Source organism: Oncorhynchus mykiss, chromosome 8, assembly GCF_013265735.2.
Source record: "Oncorhynchus mykiss isolate Arlee chromosome 8, USDA_OmykA_1.1, whole genome shotgun sequence".
Classification (NCBI taxonomy): domain Eukaryota; kingdom Metazoa; phylum Chordata; class Actinopteri; order Salmoniformes; family Salmonidae; genus Oncorhynchus; species Oncorhynchus mykiss.
In genome coordinates this window covers 51,752,669-51,779,885 of record NC_048572.1, presented here as the reverse complement: position 1 = coordinate 51,779,885, position 27,217 = coordinate 51,752,669, and the positions used below count along the sequence as shown (strand labels likewise).

At 40.5% G+C, this 27,217-nt stretch overlaps 1 protein-coding gene and 2 long non-coding RNA genes across 3 annotated transcripts in view; all 3 read right to left on the bottom strand.

The window, feature by feature from the left end:
• LOC118965523 overlaps nucleotides 1–1,769 on the bottom strand; it is a 28,171-nt gene extending 26,402 nt beyond the window's left edge. Inside the window, exon 1 of the long non-coding RNA XR_005052897.1 lies at nucleotides 1,582–1,769. This is a non-coding gene — a long non-coding RNA (uncharacterized LOC118965523). The remainder of the gene's footprint in view (nucleotides 1–1,581) is intronic.
• A 9,658-nt stretch (nucleotides 1,770–11,427) lies between these two features.
• Nucleotides 11,428–14,600, bottom strand: LOC110530060. Its single transcript, XR_005052896.1, has 4 exons — nucleotides 14,211–14,600; nucleotides 13,422–13,532; nucleotides 13,251–13,327; nucleotides 11,428–12,615 (listed from the first exon to the last, which is right to left on the bottom strand). It is a non-coding gene; the product is annotated as an uncharacterized LOC110530060 (long non-coding RNA).
• A 5,103-nt stretch (nucleotides 14,601–19,703) lies between these two features.
• On the bottom strand, nucleotides 19,704–23,320 carry dcun1d1 (DCN1, defective in cullin neddylation 1, domain containing 1 (S. cerevisiae)). The gene is made up of 7 exons (XM_021612846.2): nucleotides 22,926–23,320; nucleotides 21,812–22,025; nucleotides 21,487–21,655; nucleotides 21,115–21,245; nucleotides 20,929–21,011; nucleotides 20,662–20,758; nucleotides 19,704–20,352 (listed from the first exon to the last, which is right to left on the bottom strand). The coding sequence occupies exons 1-7, from the start codon at nucleotides 22,926–22,928 to the stop codon at nucleotides 20,276–20,278; spliced, it is 774 nt and encodes a 257-aa protein (XP_021468521.1). The 5' UTR covers nucleotides 22,929–23,320; the 3' UTR covers nucleotides 19,704–20,275.
• Between the last annotated feature and the right edge of the window lie 3,897 nt (nucleotides 23,321–27,217).

Sequence of the window (27,217 nt, the reverse complement as noted above, 5' to 3'; positions counted from 1 at the left end):
TATAGAGACTCTTTTTTTCTTTCTACTGTGTTATTGACTTGTTTATTGTTTACTCCATGTGTAACTCTGTGTTGTTGTCTGTTCACACTGCTATGCTTTATCTTGGCCAGGTCGCAGTTGTAAATGAGAACTTGTTCTCAACTAGCCTACCTGGTTAAATAAAGGTGAAAAAAATGTTTTTTTTTAAAAACAGGTCACTGAGCAATAGCGATCAGTAGTTTTCCCACAGCTAGTTTGCAGCAGCAGCAGGTGTTATCAAAGAGAATGTTGTTACTAATTTGTTAGCTTCTCCCTTTTCAAGAATAGCTTTCAACAAGAAGTTAAGTTTCAAATTATCATCTTCTGGTGGGTGGAAATGTGTTTTGTTATTGCAGTGTGCTTGCTGTTAGCCATCTCTTTGAAAATAACTTGTTTAAATGAAACAATGTTTCACACACATTGTTGCATTTAAATTGGAACTGACAGCATTTTAGCAACATGAAATCTTATTAAATTCTTATGTTTAGGAATTCTATAGCAATATAGAGTGGGAAAGTGGCCGTGCGTTTGGAGAATTATAAGACACTGCAGTAAATAAAACCATCATTCACTTTAAACTGGACTGTGTGTTTACAGGCAGTTGCAGCAACAACAACTTTAGATCATTAGCACGCATTCACCAAAAGCTACAAAATATACCTGAAAAGATTTATGCAAATATGTGAAAACCACAAGAGTCCTCTTACATTTGGGTACTTTACAATCCTATTGATCAAACCACAATGAAAAGATAGCCTCTTTCTCCCTCAGTTATGCACATCAACAACAACAGGATCAACAATTAATGCTAGCCAGAGCATGATGAGCTAAAATCTAACGAAGGGACATTAGATAAACCCTCTCAAACTTTTTCAGCTAGTTGGCCGTCAAAATTGCACAGATAAATGAAACCTCCTATTCCTTCTGCAGCCTGCCTGAAAATGCATGCTAGTCCCAGCCAAGCACCCAAGCTAACTGGCTAAAGTTGGCTAGTTTGCTAGCTAGCTACTTCTAGACGCAAATGAGAGAACACCTCACTCTTACCATTTTACTCGCCGTAGCAAAACTGGTTAGGCTGTTTACATGTTATCTAGAGCATTCTTGACTAACTATTACTTTTTTTGCCTACGTTTCCTAACATCGGTCATATTTGGAGGGTGTTACACGTTCATAAATTCATCAGCCTTTTGCACTCTGGCACACTCAGACGAGAGTGCTCTGAAATCGGAGTAGATAGCCAGAGTAAATTTGCAAATTTGTAAATTTGTAAATATGCTAACGGATAACAGCCGTTTAAGTTCTTGCTAGCTGACCAAATAACACCTGCATCTCTAGCTGTGTGTAGCCACCGAAAAACGATATAAGGGGAAAAAGTCAGTCACTCACCCACTCCTCCAATGACATGACATGACATCCTCATAGCATTGTGTTGACATTCCCAGCTTTAGTTACATTCATCCGTTTTTGTCAAGAATATTGAGTCATTGAAATCGATTGCTCACAAGAGAAGCATGCTTGAGAATAACCAGGAAGGTGAGGGTCTCACCTCTTTCACCACTTTACCTGTCTGTCTGTCTCCAACGGATGTAGGTGATCCTAGCAAATCCTCCCGTGAGATATCTCATTCATAACATCAGAGAACCGGGGTTACGCAAACAACCTTGAAGGGGAACTCCACCCGCCGATTTGGCCTAGTTTTTTTGGATTGCTCCTCAAGAAATGCTGGCAGCCATGACAGAAGCCAAACGTGAGTTGGCTTGCGTGTGGTTTGACTTGGGTGTTTCTTGGGTGTGTCCTTGCCAACACCAAGACACACCCATCTGTCAGAAACCTGCCTTCAGCTGTTTTCCCCCACTCAATCACAACAAACAAACCTCTTGCAGGTTGAGTTCAATAACTACAGGCAGATGTATAGTGAGATGCCGAAGGAAGCTTTAAATATGTCAGTAGTGTACTGAGTAATATGAGAGGAATGCAATTGCTGAATTTATGTAGATATTCTAAACTAAGTGTTCTGATAACTTTCAAATGTAGTAACAGGTCTATGTAGAATAAACAACCCTTTCCATAATTCCATAGAAGCAGTATTCTGCTAATATAACAATGTGCACCTTTCACATTTAATTGTCATTCCCAGCCAAAACAGATACTTTGTCTATCTGCATTTTGTCAGGTGGTAATTGGGCTACCTTGGCATGTCAGAGTGGTCATACCTTCCTGTGTGGTGTCACGTATACAACAGGAGTCTCCTGATCCTGGTGCAGAATACACAGGGTTTCTCCCTCCCCATATTGACGGATACCATTCAATTAAATAATTAAGACAATACAAGTAAAAGTTGTGTCTAGTAAAATTGTAATGCCGAGTTCCAGGTCTCTCTCCATTCAGTGACAAGCATGTCTGTAGTCTGGACTTCATAACATCATCTTGCAAATCTCCATGTGCTGGCTCCATACATGTTTCTGTGAACACATACACACAGAGTCACTGTTCTATTACCAAAGGCAGTTAGGGATAGGTGATATCTGACACACAAACTTATATTGCGTTGAAGGTTGAACAGGTCAGATAAAACCTACCCAATTATGGTCTCCCCATCAAACGACCGAGGCCGGCATCTGGCAAAATCACCTACAGTCCTCTCCATCTGTAGAAATGGGCAGAGTTGAGGCAGAGTTCACTAGTGACACATGGAATGACAAGGATGTTGCAAATACTGTCCATTTCTCCTGTACTGTATTATTAGTAATCACCTTCAGTTCCACATTGTGGATGTGTTGAGTGCCAGGTCTCTCTCCATTCAGAGAAGTCAGCATCAAGCCTGTCAGTCAGGACTCAATCACATTGTCTTGCAAGTCTCCAAGTGCTGTCTTCATAGATGCATCTGTGAACACATACACAGTCACTTTTATATTACAATCGTTAAGATAGGTGATATGACAAACAAACATATACTATGTTGAAGTTTGAACAGGTCAGACTTAACCTACCTAATTCTGGTCTCCCCATCAACGACCGTTGGTGAGCAGGTAAGAGGTGATGTCTACGCCAGCACTCCGTTGTTGGGCATTACAGGCTAGGTTATGCCCTGGATATTATATGCATCTAAGAAGTAGAAAATAAACAACCAATAATGTCCGTTTACATAAATTAGGGTTTCACAATTTGGTTATCAAATGTATAAAAGTAATTGAAGTGGGTTACCTTCTGTATTTGAGGAGGAGCCTGTGAAAGCAGTTGCTGCTGACAGGTGAAGGTTGCTGGCCGGACACTTCCCAACATGTACAGTTGAAGTCAGAAGTTTACATACACTTAGGTTGGAGTCATTAAAACTTGTTTTTCAACCACTCCACAAATTTCTTGTTAACAAACTATAGTTTTGGCAAGTTGGTTAGCACATCTACTTTGTGCATGACACAAGTCATTTTTCCAACAATTGTTTACAGACATATTATTTCACTGCATCACAGTTCCAGTGGGTCAGAAGTTTACATACACTAAGTTGACTGTGCCTTTAAAAAGCTTGGAAAATTCAAGAAAATTATGTCATGGCTTTAGAAACTTCTGATAGGCTGATTGACATCATTTGAGTCAATTTGAGGTGTACCTGTGGGTGTATTTCAAGGCCTACCTTCAAATGCAGTGCCTCTTTGCTTGACATCATGGGATAATCAAAAGAAATCAGCCAAGACCTCAGAAAAAAATTGTAGACCTCCACAAGCCAAGTTCATCCTTGGGAGCAATTTCCAAATGCCTGAAGGCACGTTCATCTGTACAAACAATAGTACACAGGTATAAACACCATGGGACCACGCAGCCGTCATACCGCTCAGGAAGGAGACGAAAGTAGAGATGAATGTACTTATGTGCAAATCAATCAAATAACAACAGCAAAGAACCTTGTGAAGATGCTGGAGGAAACAGGTACAAAAGTATCTATATCCACAGTAAAACAGGTCCTATATCGACATAATCTGAAAGGCCGCTCAGCAAAGAAGAAGCCACTGCTACAAAACCGCCATAAAAAAGCCAGACTACGGTTTGCAACTGCACATGGGGACAAAGAGCATACTTTTTGTAGGAATGTCCTTTGGTCTGATGAAACAAAAATATAACTGTTTGGTCATAATGACCATTGTTATGTTTGGAGGAAAAAGGGAGAGGCTTGCAAGTCGAAGAACACCATCCCAACCATGAAGCACAGGGGTGGCAGCATCATGTTGTGGGGGTGCTTTGCTGCAGGAGGGACTGGTGCACTTCACAAAATAGATGGCATCATGAAGATGGAAAATGTGTGGATATATTGAAGCAACATCTCAAGACATCAGTCAGGAAGTTAAAGCTTGGTCGCAAATGGGTCTTCCAAATGGACAATGATCCCAAGCACACTTCCAAAGTTGTGGCAAAATTGCTTAAAGACAACAAAGTCAAGGTCTTGGAGTGGCCATCACAAAGCCCTGACCTCAATCCCATAGAACATTTGTGGGCAGAACTGAAAAAGCGTGCAAGCAAGGAGGCCAACAAACCTGACTCAGTTACCAGCTCTGACAGGAGGAATGGGCCAAAATTCCCTCAACTTATTGTAGGAAGCTTGTGGAAGGCTACCTGAAACGTTTGACCCAAGTTAAACAATTTAAAGGCAATGCAACCAAATACTAATTACGTGTATGTAAACTTCTGACCCACTGGGAATGTGATGAAATAAATAAAAGCTGAAATAAATCATTATTCTGACATTTCACATTCTTAAAATAAAGTGGTGATACTAACTGCCCTAAGACAGGGAATTTTTACTAGGGTTAAATGTCAGGAATTGTGAAAAACTGAGTTTAAATGTATTTGGCTAAGGTGTATGTAAACTTCCAACTTCAACTGTACTTGTGTCGCATGACACACTTTTATTCTGAGGTTTTGCCTGACAAGCTGTGAAAATAGCAAGTGAACAGTGAATTGAATTATTGTTGGTGGTCGCTAAACCATAGCAATCACATTGCTGGACATGTTATGATACTCAAATGTGCTCCTTCTGGTAGTTCCCGGCATCCGTTCATGACCAGGGAATCAGTCTAAGCACCCAGCTGTGCACTTTGTCTAACAGAAAAACATGGTCAACAATTGTGATCATCCCTCAATTATTAACATAGTTTGAGAAATAGCATAATATTGTTTGAAAGCTAATTCTATGCTTTACTGATATAGACTGACTGGGTCCAGGTTCGACTGAGGGTGGTGACGTCGTTATACTATGCAACCAACTGTTTTGCTACGGCCCCTGGGTTGGTTTGGTGTTATTGCTGCTAGTTAGTACAATGTTGTCGTCAGACATGAGTTAGCTAGTACCACCATAGCTGCAGCCAATATGTATTTGTGCCCTAGACTTTGGTTGCACCTTGGAGGCTAATGTGACTGTTTCATCTACAGTGGGGCAAAAAAGTATTTCGCCAGCCACCAATTGTGCAAGTTCTCCCACTTAAAAAGACGAGAGAGGCCTGTAATTTTCATCATAGGTACACTTCAACTGTGACAGACAAAATGAGAAAAAAAATCCAGAAAATCACATTGTAGGATTTTTTATGAATTTATTTGCAAATTATGGTGGAAAATAAGTATTTGGTCACCTACAAACAAGCAAGATTTCTGGCTCTGCACAATTGGTGGCTGACTAAATACTATTTTGCCCCACTGTATATTACATTAACTTATGGTGGCATGGAAATACAATGACATTGCTAAAGTCCACAAATAATTAGTAAGAAACAATTTTGCAATATGTCATTAAATTGAACAAAACTGGAACTCAACACATCCACAATGTGGGACTGAAGGTGATTGCTAATAATACAGTACAACAGAAATGGACAGTATTTGCAACATCCTTTTCATAAGCCGTTTTCAAAGGGATTCGTTGTTTCTTTATGGGCAGTCGCTCTTTACGTTTTCCCAGCCAAGCCGCATTTTGTATAGCAACAATGAGACACCACACAACTCCATGTATAGCCTGCATATAGCCATAGCCATCATGTTCATTCTCACTATCAGGAAATGTCATGTTGTTTAACAAGTTATGTAATGTCAACTTAATCAAAATAATCACAAATTCCAAACACTGCATCTTTTGTCATATTGTAATTCATTTATTGGATATAAATCTTGAAAACAAAGAACAGAGATAAGTCTTAGCATCCAATTCCATTATAGGATTTTAGGCCTATCATGAAGCGCACGTCTCTTTTTACAGACTATTTTAAATGAATAGTGGTGCAGCATTAGGTAAACAGCTGTGTAGTGCCTCAGGTTTAACCAGGTTTCCATCCAACTTTTTAGGAGAGTAAAGTACATGTCAGTTCAAAAATGTCACGACAGGCCTGATGGAAACTTTTTGTGTAGGTAAAATGAACTATGTGAGAAATGGCGATGGAAAGGCCTTTATATGCAAATATGTATATAATACCATCACATCGATGTAAACTTGGAGTCACACAATGATATGTTGTGTGATCCTCCCACTACGACTAAGGAAAGCATGCAGTTTATTAGGCTGCAGAATTTTTTTTAAATGGATTAACTTTAAGGGGTAGTAAAATTGCACGGTGATGAGCTTGATGCTCCTTTCCAATAAATATTGAGGTTCTTATTCTGGTGACATGATGATTGATGCTTGGCTGCAATGATATGGAATAATTTACTCTTTATTGTACTGATATGACATTGGCATTCTCTACGGATTCCTTTGTAAGTGATGAAATAAATAGATCTTTGTATTTAAAGGTATTTTCGTGTTATTATTGTAGTATGGAAGCAGGGTTGGGTAGCTTACTTTCTAAAGGTAATCCGGTACAGGTACTAATTACCTGCCCAAAGGGGTCATCAGTAATGTAGCTTTTGGATTACCCAAACTCAGTAATGTAATCTGACTAGTTTCAGTTACTTTTGGATTACTTTCCCTTTAAGGGGCATTAGAATGGTGTTTCATTATAGCGGTCTCTGACTTGTGGTCAGACTCGCTCAGGTGGAACAATCTTAAACTTACAGTGCCTTCGGAAAGTATTCAGACCCTTTGACTTTTTACCCATTTTGTTACGTTACAGCCTTATTCTAAAATGGATTCAATAGTTGTTTTCCCTCTTCAATCTACACACAATACCACATAACAACAAAGCAAAAACTTTTTTTTTTTTAATAAAACATTTGCAAATGTATATATTTTTAAACTGAAATATCACATTTACATAAGTATCCAGACCCTTTACTCAGTACTTTGTTGGAGCACCTTTGGCAGCGATTACAGCCTCAAGTCTTCTTGGGTATGACGCTACAAGCTTGGCACACTGGCCCAGCCAGAGTCCGGGTTCTGGCTGGGCCACTCAAGGACATTCGGAGACTTGTCCCAGCTGTTTGCTTAGGGTCGTTGTCCTGTTGGAAGGTGAACCTTCGCCCCAGTCTGAGGTCCTGAGCACTCTGGTGCAGGTTTTCATCAAGGATCTCGCTGTAATTTGCTCCATTCATCTTTGCCTCGATCCTGACTAGTCCCTTAGTCCCTACCACTGAAAGAAATCCCCACAGCATGATGCTGCCACCACCATGCTTCACCGTAGGGATGGTGCCAGGTTTCCTCCAGACGTGATGCTTGGCATTCAGGCCAAAGTGTTCAATCTTGGTTTCATCATACCAAAGAATCTTGTTTCTCATGGTCTGAGAGTCTTTAGGTGCCTTTTGGCAAACTTCAAGCGGGCTGTCATGTGCCTTTTACTGAGGAGTGGCTTTGTCTGGCCACTCTACCATAAAGGCCTGATTCGTGGAGTGCTGCAGAGATGGTTGTCCTTCTGGAAGGTTCTCCCATCTCCACAGAGGAATACTAGAGCTCTGTCAGAGTGACCATCGGGTTCTTGGTCACCTCCCTGACAGGGAAGATAGGGAGTGAGAGGGGGTGGTACAACCCTGGGAGGAAGGGAGGGACAGAGGGGAGAGAGGCAGAGAGGGAGGGAGAGGGGGTGGTACAACCCTGGGAGGGAAAGAGTTCGGGGGGGTCTCATTACCTTAAATCAATCAAATGTATTTATAATGCCCTTTTTACATCAGCAGATGTCACAAAGTGCTTATACAGAAACCCAGCCTAGGTAGAAGTACAGTGGCTAGGAAAAACTCCCCAGAAAGGCAGGAACCTAGGAAGAAACCTAGAGGAGAACTAGGCTCTGAAGGGTGGCCAGTCCTCTTCTTGCTGTGCCGGGTGGAGATTATAAGAGTACATGGCCATTACGGTCAGATTGTTCTTCAAGATGTTCAAACATTCAAAGATGACCAGCAGGGTCAAATAATAATCACAGTGGTTATGAAGGGTGCAACAGGTCAGCACCTCAGGAGTAAATGTCAGTTGGCTTTTCATGGCCGAGCATTGAGAGGTCGAGACAGCAAGTGCAGTAGAGAGAGAGAGAGAGAGAGAGAGAGAGAGAGGATCAAAAGAGGAGGTGCAGAATAAGGTAGCTGGTCCGGTGAACAGGTCAGGGTTCCATAACTGCAAGCAGAAACTGGACATTGACCGACAAGGTAGCACATCCGGTGATTGATTACCTTTAGGTTTTATTTTCCTCTCCCTATCCCAACATAAATAGGGTAAAGGAAGCATTCTCTTTTTTATGTGCATAGCTGACTATTTTATTATATATTCAATTAAAACAAATGCTCATATCTTTGAGTTACTGTACTTACTTTATGTTTGCATATAAGCAGAGGCTGTGTATTCTACGGGGAAACCCCTAAAAAATCTTGTTTTATTGTAACATTGTATATTATATTTATTGTATTTCATATTGCATTGCCGTCTAACTCAAAAAAAAGTTGCATGAAAAAGAATCAAATCAAATAACTCAGGTGAGTGTTTTGTTGAAAAAGGTGTACTGTACTCGTGGTCATATTGCAAAGAAACTTTCAGCCTTGAATCCCTCCCATTTTGTGGTGCTGAATTAAACCAAAATGAATATAGAACTGTTGTTTCCGATCAACAAATATGTTAGAATTAATGTTGTTGTATTGTACTGGAATACATGACAGCAAACTATAATTTAATGGGTTCAAATAAGAAAAACTATTCTAATAAGATTCTGACTGGGGGGCCAAGACTATTGGATCCAACAGGATTACTTTGGATTTCCAATAGGAAAAAGGTAATCCAATAGGATTCTGATAGAGGTGACAAAAATCCTATATGATTGTTAGAATCCTATAGGATTCTATTGGAAAAATCACTATTCCTATAGGATTTTTTTGACTAGGGTCATATAATTGTATTGTTATATAGAGGCAATTCCATTTTGGATGCTTCCCAATCTACTTAAAAGACTACTGAGAGATTCTGGCATTTAAGCCATTGTTGTAATATCCAGAGTCAGATGATCTGGTGGATACCATTTTTATGTCTCTGCGAGCTGATTGAAGGATTTTGGCGGTAGTTTCATGTGCTAATGCTAACTAGCATTAGCGCAATGACTGGAAGTCTACAGATATGGTAGCAATGCTACTGGAATCCACAAGTTCATCTTTCTCTGGGTCAGCAGAACAAGGGCTTGAATGCCAGAACCTCGCAGTATCCCTTTAAATACTGTCGGGAATTAATCTTGCCTTGGTCTGCAAATGCGATTAAAGATGTGCATTAGCCTATTATAAAGGCCATATGAGCAGCTGCAAGGAGTGTTGTTAGTGAAATAATTCAAGTTTAATTAAAAACTGTATTTTGTTGTGTCATGTAGGTAGCAAGCCATGCATGATACAAATATACTGAGCTGTCCATAGTGCTGAAGTTAGAGATCAATGTACCTGTAATGCAGAAGCCTACAGATCGCCAGCAGGCCACATCAACTCGTGGCACGTGGCCATGGGTACGTGCAGGGCCTTCAGAAAGTATTCACACCCCATTACTTTTTCCACATTTTGTTGTATTACAGATTAATTTAGAATGGATTCAATTGAGATTTTGTGTCACTGGCATACATACAATACCCCATAATGTTAAAGTGGAATTATGTTTTTAGAAATGTTACAAATGAATACAACATTTAAAGCTGAAATGTCAATAAGCCTTCAACCCCTTTTTTATGGCAACCCTACATAACTTCAGGAGTCAAATTTTGCTTAACAAGTCACATAATAAGTTGCATGGACTTACTGTGTGCAATAATAGTGTTCAACATTATTTTTTGAATGACTACTTCATCGCCAAGAAAAAGAAAAGAGCTAAGCACAGGCAAAATCCTAGAGGAAAACATCTGCTTTCCAACAGACACTGGGAAACAAATTCACCTTTCAGCAGGACAATAACCTAGGACATTGAATGTCCCTGAGTGGCGTAGTTAGAGTTTTGACTTAAATTGGCTTGAAAATGGCTGTTTAGCCATGATCAACAATCAACTTGACAGAGCTTGAAGAATTTTTAAAGAATAATGGAAAACATACTGTACAATCCAGGTGTACAAAGCTCTAAGAGACTTACCCAGAAAGACTCACAGTTGCCATAGTGAAGATATCAACACGAGGAAATAACACATATGGAATCATGTAGTAACCAAAAAAGTGTTAAACAAATCAAAATATATTTTGAGATTCTTCAAAGTAGCCACCCTTAGCTTTGCACACTCTTGGCATTTTCTCAACCAGCTTCATGAGGTAGTCACCTAGAATGCATTTCAACTAACAGGTGTGCCTTGTTAAAAGTTCATTTGTGGAATTTCTTTCCTTCTTAATGCATTTGAGCCAATCAGTTTTGTTGTGACAAGGTAGGGGTGGTATACAGAAGATTTGCCCTATTTGGTAAAAGACCAAGTCTATAAGCAAAGAGAAAAAAAATAAGCAAAGGGAAACGACAGTCCATCATTACTTTAAGACATGAAGGTCAGTCAATATGGAAAATTTCAAGAACTTTGAAAGTTTCTTCAAGTGCAATCGCAAAAACCGCTATGATGAAACTGGCTCTCATGAGGACCGCCACAGGAACGGAAGACCCAGAGTTACCTCTGCTGCGGAAGATAAGTTCATTAGAGTCATCAGCCTCAGACTGCCATCCAAATAAATCCTTCACAGAGTTCAAGTAACAAACACATCTCAACATCAACTGTTCAGAGGAGACTGCGTGAATAAATACTTCATGGTCGAATTGCAGTAACTCGATAAGAACCGTATTCTCCTTCAATAATTATGAATGCCAACATGAGTTGACACATAGCCCTAAATATATGCAAGTGCAAGCAAACAAGCTGCTCTGAGGTAGGCCTTCCTTCAGCACTTTCAAAATGGATACCGACAGAAATTCAGGTAGATGTTAGGTCAGATAAATTCAGCAAGATGTTGACGCCTTAACTTTACTCTTCTTTAAGTCACCACACACAGAGAGAGAGAGAGAAAGAGAGAGATGCGGTTAGCTTCTTGAAGCTTCTTGAAGTATTTTATTAGGCCTATTTTGGTCTAAAAAGGAAGGAAAACACAATCACGAGGATCCACTTTTATAGACAATATACAGACGCACAGACAGCGCATTGCGCAAACAAAACAACCCTCCAAATATTATCTGAAATCACATGTCCATTACTTAACTTTTTGTTGAACAAAAAATATTTGAATGGGAAGAGACTATCACTGGCAAACATGGTTACAGACCCAACAACATTATATAGTATCCCCTCCTAGCGGAAGAAAAGCACATGAGCTAATTATAATACACAAAGTAAGCAAAACAATGAAATGCATAATCCCAACATTGCTTAAAATTATTAGATACTAATGAGATAGACCTATATAACAATTGAGATGTACAAACTATGGCATAAGGGAACGATGAGCGGATAAGAGGCAAGCCGTAATTTCGATTAAGACATTAATGATGAGCAAGCCAAGACGGATGTAGTTGATATGCCTATTTGTTCAACACTTTTGAAATGGTCAGCGACAGCATTCAGAACATCAGCCATTCTTACAGTATTTTGCCTGTATAGCCAAGTCAGAACTGTAGGATAAATAACGGGGGCATATAAGGAGACAATGAAAGCTCTTATAATATTCGATGATGACATTTCTCTAAAACAGGCTAATCAGTCCACCAAGTCAGAACACGAGGCTAAATTCTGAGAGGGAAAGGGTGTGACTTAGGGTGACACACATGGGCTACTAACAGCTTACTACACAACATCAGGTGGCATGGCAGTCCTTCTTGTGGGCAAACTTTGTCATCAAAGTCTGCCATTCTCTGCTTTCAAGACAACTGGGAACGCTGAAAAAAACGAGGTTGAATCATGACGTCAGTGACCTTCAGGTCAAAAAGTCGGAGCTCTAGAAAGAGGCCCGAGTTCTCGACTTGGAATTCAGAGTCGAATACAAACCTCTGTAGCATCTCTTTAAATTTTTTTTACTGAAACAGAATTAAAAATATTGTAGAAAATTCAGTAAGTAGTATAATAGTTCAAATCGGCACACTGTATAAGTTGCAGCACATGATGTGCCATAAAAATGTTAACCTGTTATGCATTGAATCATAATCCATCAAATCTTCTGGACAGTTTTCACAGTCAGCTGAAATTCCAGATTAGGTTGCTGCGCACCAATGACGTCATAGAGCTAGAAGAGAGAATATTTGACGTAATCTTAAACTCATCTGATCCATATCTTATTCCAACAGAAATAATATTATTATAATAGATAACTAATATTCAGTGGAACTATATATAAACTATATACATACAGTACATTGCTACCAGGGAAATACACAAAACAAAAATATAAACACAACAAGTAGTGTTGGTCCCATGCTTCATGAGCTGAATTAAAAGATTCCATAAATTTTCCAGAAGCATAAAAAGCTTATTTTTCTCACATTTTGTGCACAAATATTTGAGCATTTCTCCTTTGCCAAGATAATTCATCCACCTGACTGGTGTGGCATATTACGAAGCTGATTAAACAGCATGATCATTACACAGGTGCACCTTGTGCTGGGGACAATAAAAGGCCACTCTAAAATGTGCAGTTTTGTCACACAACGCCACAGGTGTCTCACGTTTTGAGGGAGTGTGCAATTGGCATGCTTATTGCAAGGATGTCCACCAGAGATGTTGCCAGAGAATTGAATGTTAATTTCAATGAAATTGTTGCATGTTGCGTTTATATTTTTGTTCAGCAGATGCATCACTGTTAGGGTTGAGTTTTTTTTTTTTTATCAAGCAGACCACCATAATTGCAGAAGGAAACATTACCTGACTCAAGACTGGATCAACTGTAGTCTTATTTAGCTCCTGATAAGAAGTGACAGCTGTTCGAAGAATTGCAAATCCTATTAGGGTAAGAGTATTAGATTAATTCAGTACATAAAGACAATTATTAAAGTATCATAATTAAATGCATGTACTTCATGCTTATATACCCACCACTAGTAGCTGTGTCAGTACCAAAAGGTGGGTCCACATATGGAGTAGTGGGAGCTGGAGGTGTTGTTACCTGTGTTGTGCTGTTCCCTTGTCCCATTGAAGGTGTTGGAGCTGATGGGGAAAATATTGATGTGAAATTGTATTTCATTAGCCTGAATTCCAGACCTGTTTTATACTAACGTTTCACTCCTTGTACTCAGTGTCATTATGGAAAACATTACAAAGATGACAAGGAGTGGAATGTTAGCCCGAACAGACCCAGTCTAGTATCTCATATCTACTGTATGACCACAACCAGCAATAAAAAAACATGTTTTCCACAGTAATCATCACACTTCTCTACTTTCTTCTAGAATTTTAAATTCCATACACAAAATGATCCAGTTTCAATGATCTGATTCTACCTTTATTTAACTAGGCAAGTCAGTTAAGAACAAATTCTTATTGTCAATGACGGCCTAGGAACAGCGGGTTAACTGCCTTGCTCAGGGGCAGAACGACAGATTTGTACCTTGTCAGCTCGGGGATTCGAACTTGCAACCTTTCGGTTACTAGTCCAACGCACTAACCACTAGGCAACCTGCCGTCCTATTGCATTGTTCTATTATTTTCCAACCATAATAAATAAGTTAGACTTACTCATGACTGGAAGACACACTGACTATTCCATGTCTTCACTGATGTCTGGGTTTGGTCATACTTTAGCAATCATTGTCCTCTGGACTAAAGGTCTCACACACCTTTATTTAGATCATAAACACAAAATAAAATATTAAATGGATAACTTACCAAAGGTTTGCCCTGCAGACAACGCAAAACATCCGCCACAAAATAATAGGAACAGCATTATGTTGTTTCAGATGACAGAACACAGACTGTGCTCTGGTGTGACAAGATTCAGTTCAGCGAGTCTGTCTGACAATCTTTGTGAGGCACAAGGAAGTGGTCGCCTCTTTTCTTTGTGGAAGGGAGTTGCCTTTTGAACAATGCCCAGGTTTTCAAAGAAATCATTTGTGGCACAAGTGATTTGAGCCAAAAAATCAGGCAGCCTCTTCTTGAACCTATTTGAATAGCTATGAGGAAGTTGTTTCATATATCAGACACACCGTTTTATATTTTTTTGCATTTTAACGCCTTTTTCGTTCTCATCGCTGCAACTCCCCAAAAGGGCTCGGGAGGCGAAGGTTTCGTCCTCTGAAACATGACCCGCCAAACCGCACTTCTTAACACCCGCCCGCTCAAACCGGAAGCCAGCCGCACCAATGTTTCAGAGGAAACACCGTCCAACTGACGACAGAGGTCAGTCTGCAGGCGCCCGGCCCACACAAGGAGTTGCTAGGGCTTGACGAGACAAGTCACCCCCCCCCCCCCAGCCAAACCATCCCCTAACCCGGATAATGCTGGGCCAATTGTGTGGGCCCTATGGGACTCCCGATCACGGTTGGTTGTGATACAACCCGGGATCAAACCCAGGTCTGTAGTGATGCCTCTAGCACTGCGATGCAGTGCCTTAGACCACTGCACCATTCGGGAGCTCCTTTACCCATTGTATATCAAGACCTCAAACAGCCACTCCTCAGTAAAAAGCACATGACAGCCTGCTTGGAGTTTGCCAAAAGGCACCTAAAGACGCTCAGACGATGAGAAACAAGATTCCCTGGTCTGATGAAACCAAGATTGAACTCTTTGGCCTGAATGCCAAGCGTCGCGTCTGGAGGAAACCTGGCACCATCCCTACGGTGAAGCATGGTGGCGGCAGCATCATGCTGTGGGGATGTTATTCAGCACTATTATGCTGAAACATGAGGTGATGGCGGTGGATGAATGGCACGACAATGGACCTCAGGATCTGTGCATTCAAATTGCCATCAATAAAATGCAATTGCGTTTGTTGTCCGTAACCTATTGTTATAGCACATGACATTAGTGGTTATGTAGCCTGTGTTATAGAGGCAGTTGACATAAGGGCACATTACAACAAAGTTGCCTGTCATCGATAGCAATCATTATCACTGCCTACGACAGACATAACGTCTTATGTAACTGTTATAAAGGTTTTATTATGAATGCATACACAAGGGGGACTACAGTAAAGTGTTACCCAATATTTCAATGTTTTGCAATTCATGGTTTGTTTTCTGTCATAGAATAATGGTAACACACTTGTTATCATGCTGGGAAACCAGTTCTTTGTTCATGGACAGGATCCGTGACTAGGTCTCTTCAGTCCTATCGTTCAGAAACGCCCCCTTGAAGCAGGCTGTGGAGTGTATTGTTCATGCCCTAACGATAGAAACCTCAAACAAACAAACACGTAAATACACACACACCCGCACGCACAAACATACAGACGACACACGCACAGATTTGATTGTACTGTCAGGTAGTTAAGAGTGAGTTGTCAGAGGAGTCTATTTTCGACCTCTATTGTTCTTGGGACGCGAGGGAATGTTATTAACACAAGCAGCCAATGTAAGCCAGGTAATGAACAAAAAAGGAGAGAGATAATGATAGGGCTTAGGACAAATCTAGAACACTGCACATGAGAAAGGCAGAGAAAGAGAGAAAGAAAGAGAATGGTAAAGTAACACAAAATGGAAATTAAGTACACAAAAGGCGATTACAAACTGGGTGGTTCGAGCCCGGAATGCTGATTGGCTGAAAGCCGTGTTAAATCAGACTACAGGCTGTATCCAGGCACTCCGCGTTGTGTCGTGCATAAGAACAGCCCTTAGCCGTGTTATATTGTCCATATACCATACCACCTCGGGCCTTATTGCTTAATTATACTCCAGGTTCATAAACGTGTGAGGAGAAGATGATGGCCCAGTGGAAAACCCACGCTCACGTAATGGCTAGGGCCAGGAGTTTTTCCCTGGTCAGGTCCATGTCGTCTCCTGATACTCCTCACCTTCAAAACACAACAGGCATAGAGGCCTGAGCTGTAGGAATCAGGTTGTCTCACTAGGAACGTTTCCTCATACTGTACGTACTGGATTCAGTCACTTGGTTGAAGGATTTGCGATAGGTTGTATCGTGCCTGTTGACGACGTGGAGCGTGTTCTCCAGTGCTCGGATCACCTTCTCCTCTTTCTCTCGGTCAGCCTTACAAGAAGCACATCACCCATGCTAGAAACATTAGCAGTTGATTTGGAAACAAAGTTCCATTCTCTTAAAACAATTAACACAAATGTCAAAACTAAACTCAGCAAAAAAAGAAACGTCTCTTTCTCAGGACCCTGTCGTTCAAAGATAATTCGTAAAAATCCAAATAACTTCACAGATCTTCATTGTAAAGGGTTTAAACACTGTTTCCCATGCTTGTTCAATGAACCATAAACAATTAATTAATATGCACCTGTGGAATGGTCGTTAAGAAACTAACAGCTTACAGACAGTGGGCAATTAAGGTAACAGTTATGAAAACTTAGGACACTAAAGAGGCCTTTCTACTGACTCTTAAAAACACAAAAAGAAAGATGCCCAGGGTCCCTGCTCATCTGCGTGAACGTGCCTTAGGCATGCTGCAAGGAGGCATGAGGACTGCAGATGTGGTCAGGGCAATAAATTGCCATGTCCGTACTGTGAGACACCTACGACAGCGCTACAGGGAGACAGGACGAACAGCTGATCGTCCTCGCAGTGGCAGACCACGTGTAACAACCCCTGCACAGGATCAGAACATCACACCTGCGGGACAGGTACAGGATTGGCAACAACTGCCTGGAGGGTCTGTCATGGTCTGGGGCGGTGTGTCACAGCATCATTGGACTGAGCTTGTCTTCATTGCAGGCAATCTCAACACTGCGTTACAGGGAAGTCATCCTCCTCCCTCATGTGGTACCCTTCCTGCAGGCTCATCCTGACATGACTCTCCAGCATGACAATGCCACCAGCCATAGTGCTCGTTCTGTGCGTGATTTCCTGCAAGACAGGAATGTCAGTGTTCTGCCATGGCCAGCGAAGAGCCCAAATCTCAAACCCATTGAGCACGTCTGGGTCCTGTTGGATCGGAGGGTGAGGGCTAGGGCCATTCCCCCCAGAAATGTCAGGGAACTTGCAGGTGCCTTAGTGGAAGAGTGGGGTAACTTCTCACAGCAAGAACTGGAAAATCTGGTGCAGTCCATGAGGAGGTGGCCACACCAGATACTGGCTGTTACTTTTGATTTTGACCACCCTTTGTTCAAGGACACATTATTCAATTTCTGTTAGTCACATGTCTGTGGAACATGTTCAGTTTATGTCTCAGTTGTTGAATCTTATGTTCATATAAATATTTACACGTTACGTTTGCTGAAAATAAACACCGTTAACAGTGAGAGGACGTTCTTTTTTTGCTGAGTTTACATAGCATAGTCAAAAGTCAAAATTGGCTTTATCGTAAAAATGTATGAAAACTAAAATATTTTTCTTGGTCTAAATTTAAGGTTAGGGTTAGTAATGAGGTTGTTTAAAATCAGATGTTAATAAGACAAATTGTAGAAATATATTAAATATACACGTCTACCAGCCTTGCGACTGTGATATATAGGCCTAAAGGCCGAGACAATAAGAAGACACGGTGGCAGAATAAATTCAACCACACCGTTGTTGTTTCACAAAACCAGATAGCAACCTCTTTCCAATGAAGTCCACAAAGCATATTGAAATGTACAGTAACAGACAATTACATGACCTACAGCATGATCATGCAAGTTAATGTTTCTGAAATTTTACAACCACTAAACAACTATTGATTAAGAACCACAGGGAGTTACCGCAAGTCGCAAAGAAAACAGGGGCTGCCTCCACTATTCCAGCATCATCAAAACACCTCTACTTAAGTCTAATAGTGACAACTAAAATATATTTTAAAACAATTTAGTCCAATCAACGTAAGCTAAATATGATCTGGCTGGCCATGGTTCTGTACGCTCCTGCAAGTAGAAAAAAATGTTGACTCACTTTACTTGTAGAGAAACGCCAATACCATCCTCCTCTCATGTTGATGAAACGGTCTGTCACTCAGAAGGTTTTATTTTTTGTTGTCTTAAGATATCTGGCTAAAATGCTTGCTCGCCAACCTAACTTCCATTCATGGGCAACGTTAGCTAGTTAACAGTAGCCTTCTACATCTAGCTACATATTGAACTTCCATCCTCTCAGGTCAGGGGCACAACAATGTATGAATTAATGGTTGGATCAGAATTGCCATTTTAGCTAGCTGGCTAGCTAGCCACCAGACGACAACATCACAACGAGATGTAACAATTATATTTTATGTCTATATGCTCTAAATGGGATTTGATAGGAGTGATGCCAAATCCAAGCTGGTTTCCCATGACACTTTTTGTTGGTGCGCCAGGACCATTCACGGTTGAGCTCGCTCAGTTTAATGCAAGGCTGATTTGTCAGGGGAGGCCAGATGCTCGCTGGCTTCCCTTTCAGTCAATGCTACGGGCGGCAACAATTTCGTACTCAGTTGGACAGCATCAGATAAATGGCCTAGACGTAGAGAGATAGTGGGGCGCTGTTTCGCTCGCTCAGATGCTTTCTCCTGTGATACATTCAGCCTCTTACAAACACAGACGAAAGACGCTTTTTTGGGGCGGAGCCTGGCTTCCCTTGGCATCCAAGAATATACGCCACTGCACGTTGATGAGAGGTCGAAGGAGAATGGCAAGAATCATGCAAACTAACCACAAACAGGTAAATAATTGCACAGTGCAACAGTGGTGTGCAGAACGGTATCTCAGAACGCACTTGTCGGTCATTGTCACGGATGGGCTATTGCCGCAGACTACCACATCTGGTTCTACTCCTATCAGCTAAGAACAAAAGCAGCTCCAGTGGGCACGCGATCACCAACACTTGAGTGAAACAACATCACCTAGTCCGACTAATCCCTGACCCTGTTGCGTCATGCTGATGGCAGAACCAGGATTTGGCGTAAAGAGCAGAGTCCATGGCCGCATCCTACCTGGTGTCAACGGAATATAATCACTCATTTGTAGAATGCAAATTGACAGCAAGAAGCCCAAACAGATGTCATATTTGACTAAAACAATTTAAAACGTTTCTTAGTATACGATCACATCGCTCTACGAGTGGGAATATTTTGGAACATAATTTTTTTATTTAAAAAAAATATATAACCCCCCCCCCCCCAAATTGGAAGAATAGTACATCCTTTCAGCATATGCCAGACAAATTCATATGAAATGCAACTTTCCGGTATAAACTTTTGCATATAAAAATGACAGACAAGTGTGCATCATCAACACACAAAGAGCCTTGGACACATTAAAGAGATACCAAATTGAAACATTTTATTACCTTATACATGTGTATTGAAAAGCATTATGCTTAAAACCAAAAAAAAAATATTACAATCAATGCTTTTGTACTGGTCAGTCACACAAATGTCTCATAAAACAAAATTCATAGCAGGAATGCACACAAAGTATTAAAATTCTATTTCATATTTAAAGAATGACATTCCCTCACGGACCCTTGTATTTAGAATACGATACAATTGTATTTGTCTTTTCGGGGTGTTGGTTTGCTTCACGCGAACCTTGACCGCGTATACTAAACACTGGGAAAGGAACTGTAAGGTCCAGGATGGCGACTCCTCTCCAGGAGGCTAGAGTCGACGCAAAAAAGCCCCATACTAAAGATAAAAGCCCAAACCACCACAAGACGACCGACGAGGAGACATGCCTTTTATATAGTCTTTGTGTAAAACATCTCAGTCCTGAGGGTTGGAAAAGGCAACATAGATCTCAGCTCAGTGCAGTCCCCTGTGCTCCGTTTCACCGCCTTGGTTGTGTTTTTTGTATAAACAAACGTATGGACGTTCCGAGTTTGGGAACCTAGACTGCTGTGCTTTTGGTACCGATGTGCGGCCGCGCAAACTCCACAAAATCGTCAATGAGGACTGGCCACGCTCCTTGGAGGGAAGAGACAAATGACAGAAAAACAATGAAATGTCTCTATTAGACCCATGAGGTAGAACATTGACTAGACAATATTCTCACTAATGTTTCATGCTTAAAATGAAACTTGCTTTATCTTAAAAATGGAAGCACAAAAGATGCTGGGTTAAGAAAGAAAACAAACTTTAATATCTAGTGATTATTGGAAGAGGCAACAAGTGGGCTGACTCCATATTGTTCTATTCACAACCAATTCCATTGTCATGCACACGACCTGAGGCAATGGATAGCTATAGTTTAGTTCAATTTTAAAAAACACAAACCTTCCTCGTCATAATTGGACATGTCATCAGTTATCATTGTGCTGAAGTCTAACAAGAGGTTCCAGGTGTCCTTAGGGATTGATCGTTTATGGTGCTCCTGCAGGGGAAGTAGAGGAAAACATCCAAATGAGCATCAAGAGAAACAACTAACCTCCATTTATCGTCCAACATGTTTATTGAAGCCTTCAACTGAAGCAAACCCACCATTCCATTTCCCTTCGGGGGACCAATAAAATGTATTAAATTAAGTGAAAATAAATAACTTACCACTAAAAATGTATTCCACAGGTCCAGGAATTTGAATCTTCCAGCCAGTACTAAATTCCAATACGCAATTGCCATTTCTAAGTCTAGAAAATGCACAACAATGAGCACATGTCTGAGAGAAATCCAAGTCCAAGGAGCAGAGTAGACTATGAAAATAGATCAGGAGAGTCAAAATGTATTGCTTACCCAAACCTTTCTGGCCAGGATTCTTTGCAAAGTTAAATGTAAATTGGTAAAAGTCCTTAAATTTCCCTTGGTCCTTTAACTCTTGCTCCATTTTTGGTAGTTGGGCTTTTAGTTTCTCTATACTGTCACACCTGAGGAGAACAAAATAAGCTTTAGCACCAATTACTGGTTTAAGTGTTAGCCTACCCGATGTGGAGAAAGAGCTTAACCTACATTCGGTTACACAACTAAATGGCTGATAGAGGAAATTGTCATCCATCATCACTATAGTTACATGATGAAACCAGGTAACACAAAAACATGTCACTTAGAGTCTGTCAAATTGGACACAGAAATAAAATGAAACCTATCTATTGCAAAGCTAGTCCTCACCCTTGTTCTGCCATCCCGTCCATGAACTCCTGTCTGGAGAACTCGCACTGTGTTGCTGCCCGGAACTTCCAGGCAATGAGGAGCACACTAATACTGGCCGGGTCCAGGCCCAAGTCGTCACAGAACTGCTGGATGCCATCTATACCGATCTTGTTGTCATCTTGTGGGTCTAAGTAAAGGATAAAGGGGGTGGGTTCAATTAATACTTTCATCACTGTGAGCAACAGCATGCATGGCATACAGCAGTTTTTATTTTTACAGCCAGTAATACTGCTGTTGTTTTTACTGTCTTAAAACCTTCACAACCTTGAGTTATGACACTTACCTCTGTATCTGTTGTAGAGCTGTTCTAACTTTTTCTTGTCTAATGCTCCTTTTAGATTCGAATGGTAGAGGTCTGGATTTTGGAAAAAGTTGTCGGTGGCGACATCTAGTTTCCAGTCATTCTGTGACAGACAGGTCAATGCAGTCTTCTCATTCGATTGTGTGAAGATCATGAACTGTCGAACTTTATCCTTCTGTGAGGACTTCAGCTTGTTCTGTGTAAAGATACATTTTCAGGACAAACTATATGGAGTACGCAGGTTAAAAGACAACCTGTAGCTTTCATGCTGACAATGCTTTGTCAAAACTAAAAACCATTCATTTTAACTCCTGCGCATTTTCCAAATGACACCCTGAAGTATAGCTCTACTCAGGCCCAGAATTGTGAGAACTTTCAAAACTGTATAGCCTTAGGTAGAAATGCCATTCCTGGCATCATTCAGCAAACCTAACAATACATGCATCCATTGCACACTTCTTCTGATGGTATCTTGTCAATAAGCACAACATTCAATGCATGTAGTCATTTAGTTTTGTAATGACTTTCCTCTAGGTTTCTACTCAACATAACGTAACACTGCTTAGTCGACTATGCATGCGAGGTTTGGGTGCAGAACATTGTTACCATGACATACAGGGTACAACAATTAAGTTATTGTACCATTCACACATTCTAATCCAGTATGCACTACTTAGCCAAGGCGTTTATAGACTAAACAAACAGGCCTACTCAAAGCTATGATCCGCGACGGCGCATACATGTTCATTTTAACGACAAGCTAGCGGAGATTGGCCGGCTTCTTTAGCAAAGTTAGATTGCTAAATTGACTCTCTAGTATATGTTGTTAGCTATAGCGGTCTGACAACCTAGCTATGCTGCATTATTGACACGCTAGCTAGCCTGGTTGTTCAATGACAATGAACCGAAATCCAGCCGAGTTGCTAAAAAACTAGCTAGCTAGCGTTAGCAGTGTTTAGGATGAAAAACAAAGGTAACAGATAACCGTTTACGCAAGTTTGTTTGAATTCAATGTTCATTGTGTTAATGTCATAAACTAAGGAGGGGATAACTACAAATACACACCAAAACGAAATAAACAGAACATATTCCTCACCATGTTTGTAATTGCCCGACTCTCGTTTTCCCACCGCTGTGAAGCAGGCAAGAATAACTAGCTAAACTCTTCCGGGTCACGGATTTTTGCAACCCTTCAGAATAATGGTGTGTTCGTAAATTCACTTTGGAATGCCTGAATGAGATCTGAGCGTTCATATATTCAGAGCTTTCGCCCTCGGAGCGCACACTGGACCCTCTGGCCGAGGAGTAGGGTTGATCCGAGCGTTCTGACCTCACAACGGCAGTCAAGCACCCAAGCTAAAGTTGGCTGGCTAGCTAGCTAGAAACTTACATACACAAGTGAGAGAACTCACTCTGACAATTTTACTCGCCTTAGCATACTTAACTCGCATGTAACTGTGCTGCTGGCAACAGTTTAATTACGTTTTGTTACACTTCATCAGTTTTTCTGCACTCTGGCACATTCAGACGAGAGCGCTCTGAAATAGGAGTAGATAGCCAGAGCGAATTTACGAACGCACCCTAAGAAATGTATGTAATTTTTAGGATGTCCTGTCCTGTTAACTTTGTAAATGAATTATTATGGGAAATGGGGACCATTGTCGATATATTTTACAATAGTTATCATACAAATAATGATTAAAAATATTTCTATAAAATGTGTTTTTTTTCAAGACTAAATTATCAACACATGTTTTGTGTGTGTAATCTTATAATTTATTGGACTGTACACAATTTTCTGTACGTTGTGTCGCAGTGAAATGGTGGCCCATTCTACTCAGGAGTATTTCTACACTCCAAATCATTGTGCACAGTGGAAACCCGTCATTCAAATCAGCTTTTGCAGTTCCGATTTTTTCACTGCACAAATCATTCTTCATTGACAGCATGGCCAATGTTGAATGTTTATCATTTTAAACTAAGAAAATAGAACCTTAATCTTAGACTTGGGACCACACAGCCACTCTGCTGAATAGCAGGCTAATGATTGGAGAGCCAAACCTGTTTTGAGCTCCACATTTTTACTAAACCATTTTTTGGGGGGGGCTTGCCTGTTTTGCATGTTATTTTGGCATTAATATCAGTTTGCAACAATGTAAAAAAAATTATATATATCACTGAGTTAATAAAGCCACATACAAACATGGTCTCTTATTTGTTTTCTTGAGTAAGGCAGCTTCAAAATGCAGGTGTTTCAGCCTAGCTCAGTGCTTTCTGTGGTGGTGCCAAGCCTAAAATGAATTCGATAATTCAAGCCCCTTGGGTGCTGCCATAAGAGTTACATTAGAAGTGCCCATCCACGAAGGCTCAAGGTCCTTGGCCACAGATCAAATGATGTCAAATCACGTTATATCTACAGTAGTTTTGATTGGACTTTCAAAATCTTAGCTAGCAGTCATCATCATGAATCAAGTCAACAATCTACTGGCAAATCCTTTTAAATCCTTGTCATATGAAATAACGAAGAGAAATTATATATACACTGTATCGGTGCTCATCGTGAACATAAACATTACACAACAAGTTGGAAATTGGAAATTCAACAATGAGTGGTTTGGAAGGAATCAGTATCTAACTGCAAGCATTGCAAAGCAATCATTAGCCTGCTATTCAGTGGAGTGGCTGTGTGGTCTAAGATCAAGGGCCTCTTTTCCTAGTTTACAATGATAAACATTCAACATTGGCCATGCTGTCAATGAAGAATGTTTGTGCCCCATGTAGGTTATAGGCTACATGTGGTGCACATGTAGCCTATAACCTGTTTTTAAGAAACGTAATCATTGAATATTGTAAGAGCTTTCATTGTCAGCTCATATACCCCCTTTATTTATCCTACGGTTCTGACTTGGTGTACAGGGAGAACACTGTAAGAAAGCTCCATGTTCTGAATTATGTCGCTGTGCATTTCAAAAGTGCTGAACAAATATTTATATTGACTAGATCCGTCCGAACTCGTCCATTAATGTCTTAATCGAAATTACGGATTGCCTCTTATCCGCTTTTCGTCCCCTTATGCCATAGTTTGTACATCTCAATTGTCAGTAGAAACCACATTTGTTTAAGCAAGTCAGCCATATCAGCTATGTTTTTTTTAAAGGCAGTAAATGAGGCTGAATTAACGGTTTCACTGCCAGACAAGGCTCCACTAATGGCCAGGTGTAGCAGTGGTATAGTGCGATCAATGTATTGTTTAGTCTTGTGTTGTGTAATGATTTTGCTGGCATGCATCCCACATATAATTTTTTTTTGCCCCAAAGATTTACTTGCTAAAATCGACACTGATTGTGTGGCCCTTAAGGCCAGTTACTATAGACTTTTTTTTTTTTTTTGCATCTACCTATCAATTTTGCATTTTGTTGGTATTTTGGTCCATTAACATTAGTATTTTCAAAAGGTAAACTGAACAATTTCCAAAACTTTAGGAAAATGTATATGTCTTTAGTTTGTCATACTAATTTTAAATTGTATTACATTTAGATTTTTTTTGTCACTGGCCTACACACAATACCCCATAATATCAAAGTAGAATTATATTTAGAAATTAATTAAAAATGAAAAGCTGGAAAGTCTTGAGTCAATAAGTATTCAAACCACTTGTTATGGCAAGCCTAAATCAGTTCAGGAATAACAATTTGCTTAACAATTCACACTCTGTGTGCAATAATAGTGTTTCTCATGATTTTTGAATGACTACCTCATCTCTGTACCCCACACATACGATTATCTGAAAGGTCCCTGGGTCGAGCAGTACATTTCAAACACAGATTCAACCATAAATACCAGGGAGTTATTCCAATGCCTTGCAAAGAAGGGCACCTATTGGTAGATGGGTAAAAAAAAAGCAGACATTAAATATCCCTGTGAGCGTGGTGATGTTACAAAATACACTTTGGATGATGTATCAATACACCTAGTCATTACAAAGATACAGGTGTCCTAACTCATTGCCAGAGAGGAAGGCGCCCGCTCAGGGATTTCACCATGAGCCCAATGGTGACTTTAAAACAGATACAGAGTTTAATGGCTGTGATAGGAGAAAACTGAGGCTGGATCAACAAAATCGTAGTTACTCCACAATACTAACCTAATTGACAGAGTGAGAAGGAAGTCTGTACAGAATAAAAATATTTCAAAACATACATCATGTTTGCACCAAAGCAATAAAGTAATACTGAAAAACAAATGTGACAGAGCAATTCGTTTTTTGTCCTGAATACAAAGTGTTACATTTCAGGCATATCCAATACAACACATTACTGAGGACCACTCTCCATATTTTCAAGCATAGTGGTGGCTGCATCATGTTATAGGTGTGCTTGTAATCACTAAGGACTGGGGAGTGTTTTAGAATAAAAAGGAAACAGTATGAAGCTAAGAACAGGAAAAATCTTAGAGGAAAACCTGGTGCAGTCTGCTTTCCACCAGACACTAGGAGATGAATTTGCCTTTCAGCAGGACAATAACCTATAACACAAGGCCAAATCTACACTGGAGTTGCTTACCAAGAAGACAGTGAATGTTCCTGAGTTGCCGAGTTACAGTTAAATCTACAGTCGTGGCCAACAGTTTTGAGAATGACACAAATATTAATTTTCACAAAGTCTGCTGCCTCAGTTTGTATGATGGCAATTTGCATATACTCCAGAATGTTATGAAGAGTGATTAGATGAATTGCAATTAATTGCAAAGTCTCTCTTTGCCATGCAAATGAACTGAATCTCCCAAAAACATTTCCACTGCATTTCATCCCTGCCACAAAAGGACCAGCTGACATCATGTCAGTGATTCTCTCATTAACACAGGTGTGAGTGTTGAGGAGGACAAGGCTGGAGATCACTCTGTCATGCTGATTGAGTTTGAATAACAGACTGGAAGCTTCAAAAGGAGGGTGGTGCTTGGAATCATTGTTCTTCCTCTGTCATCCATGGTTACCTGCAAGGAAACACGTGCCATCATCATTGCTTTGCACAAAAAGGGCTTCACAGGCAAGGATATTGCAACCAGTAAGATTGCACCGAAATTAAGCATTTATCGGATCATCAAGAACTTCAAGGAGAGCGGTTCAATTGTTGTGAAGAAGGCTTCAGAGCGCCCAAGAAAGTCCAGCAAGCGCCAGGACCGCCTCCTAAAGTTGATTCAGCTGCGGGATTGGGGCACCACCAGTACAGAGCTTGCTCAGGAATGGCAGCAGGCATTTTCATCTCACTGTGCGTGCAGATGCACGCACAGTGAGATTAAAACTTTTGGAGGATGGCCTGGTGTCAAGAATGGCAGCAAAGAAGCCACTTCTCTCCAGGAAAAACATCAGGGATAGATTGATATTCTGCA

What these genes read in the sequence shown, in the direction of transcription:
- dcun1d1 (XM_021612846.2), bottom strand. An exon ending in TGTGGAATACATTTTTAGTG is followed by an intron (nt 20,759 to 20,928) that starts GTAAGTTATTTA and finishes CTTCCCCTGCAG; the next exon opens with GAGCACCATAAACGATCAAT. An exon ending in GTCCAATTATGACGAGGAAG is followed by an intron (nt 20,353 to 20,661) that starts GTTTGTGTTTTT and finishes CTTCCCTCCAAG; the next exon opens with GAGCGTGGCCAGTCCTCATT.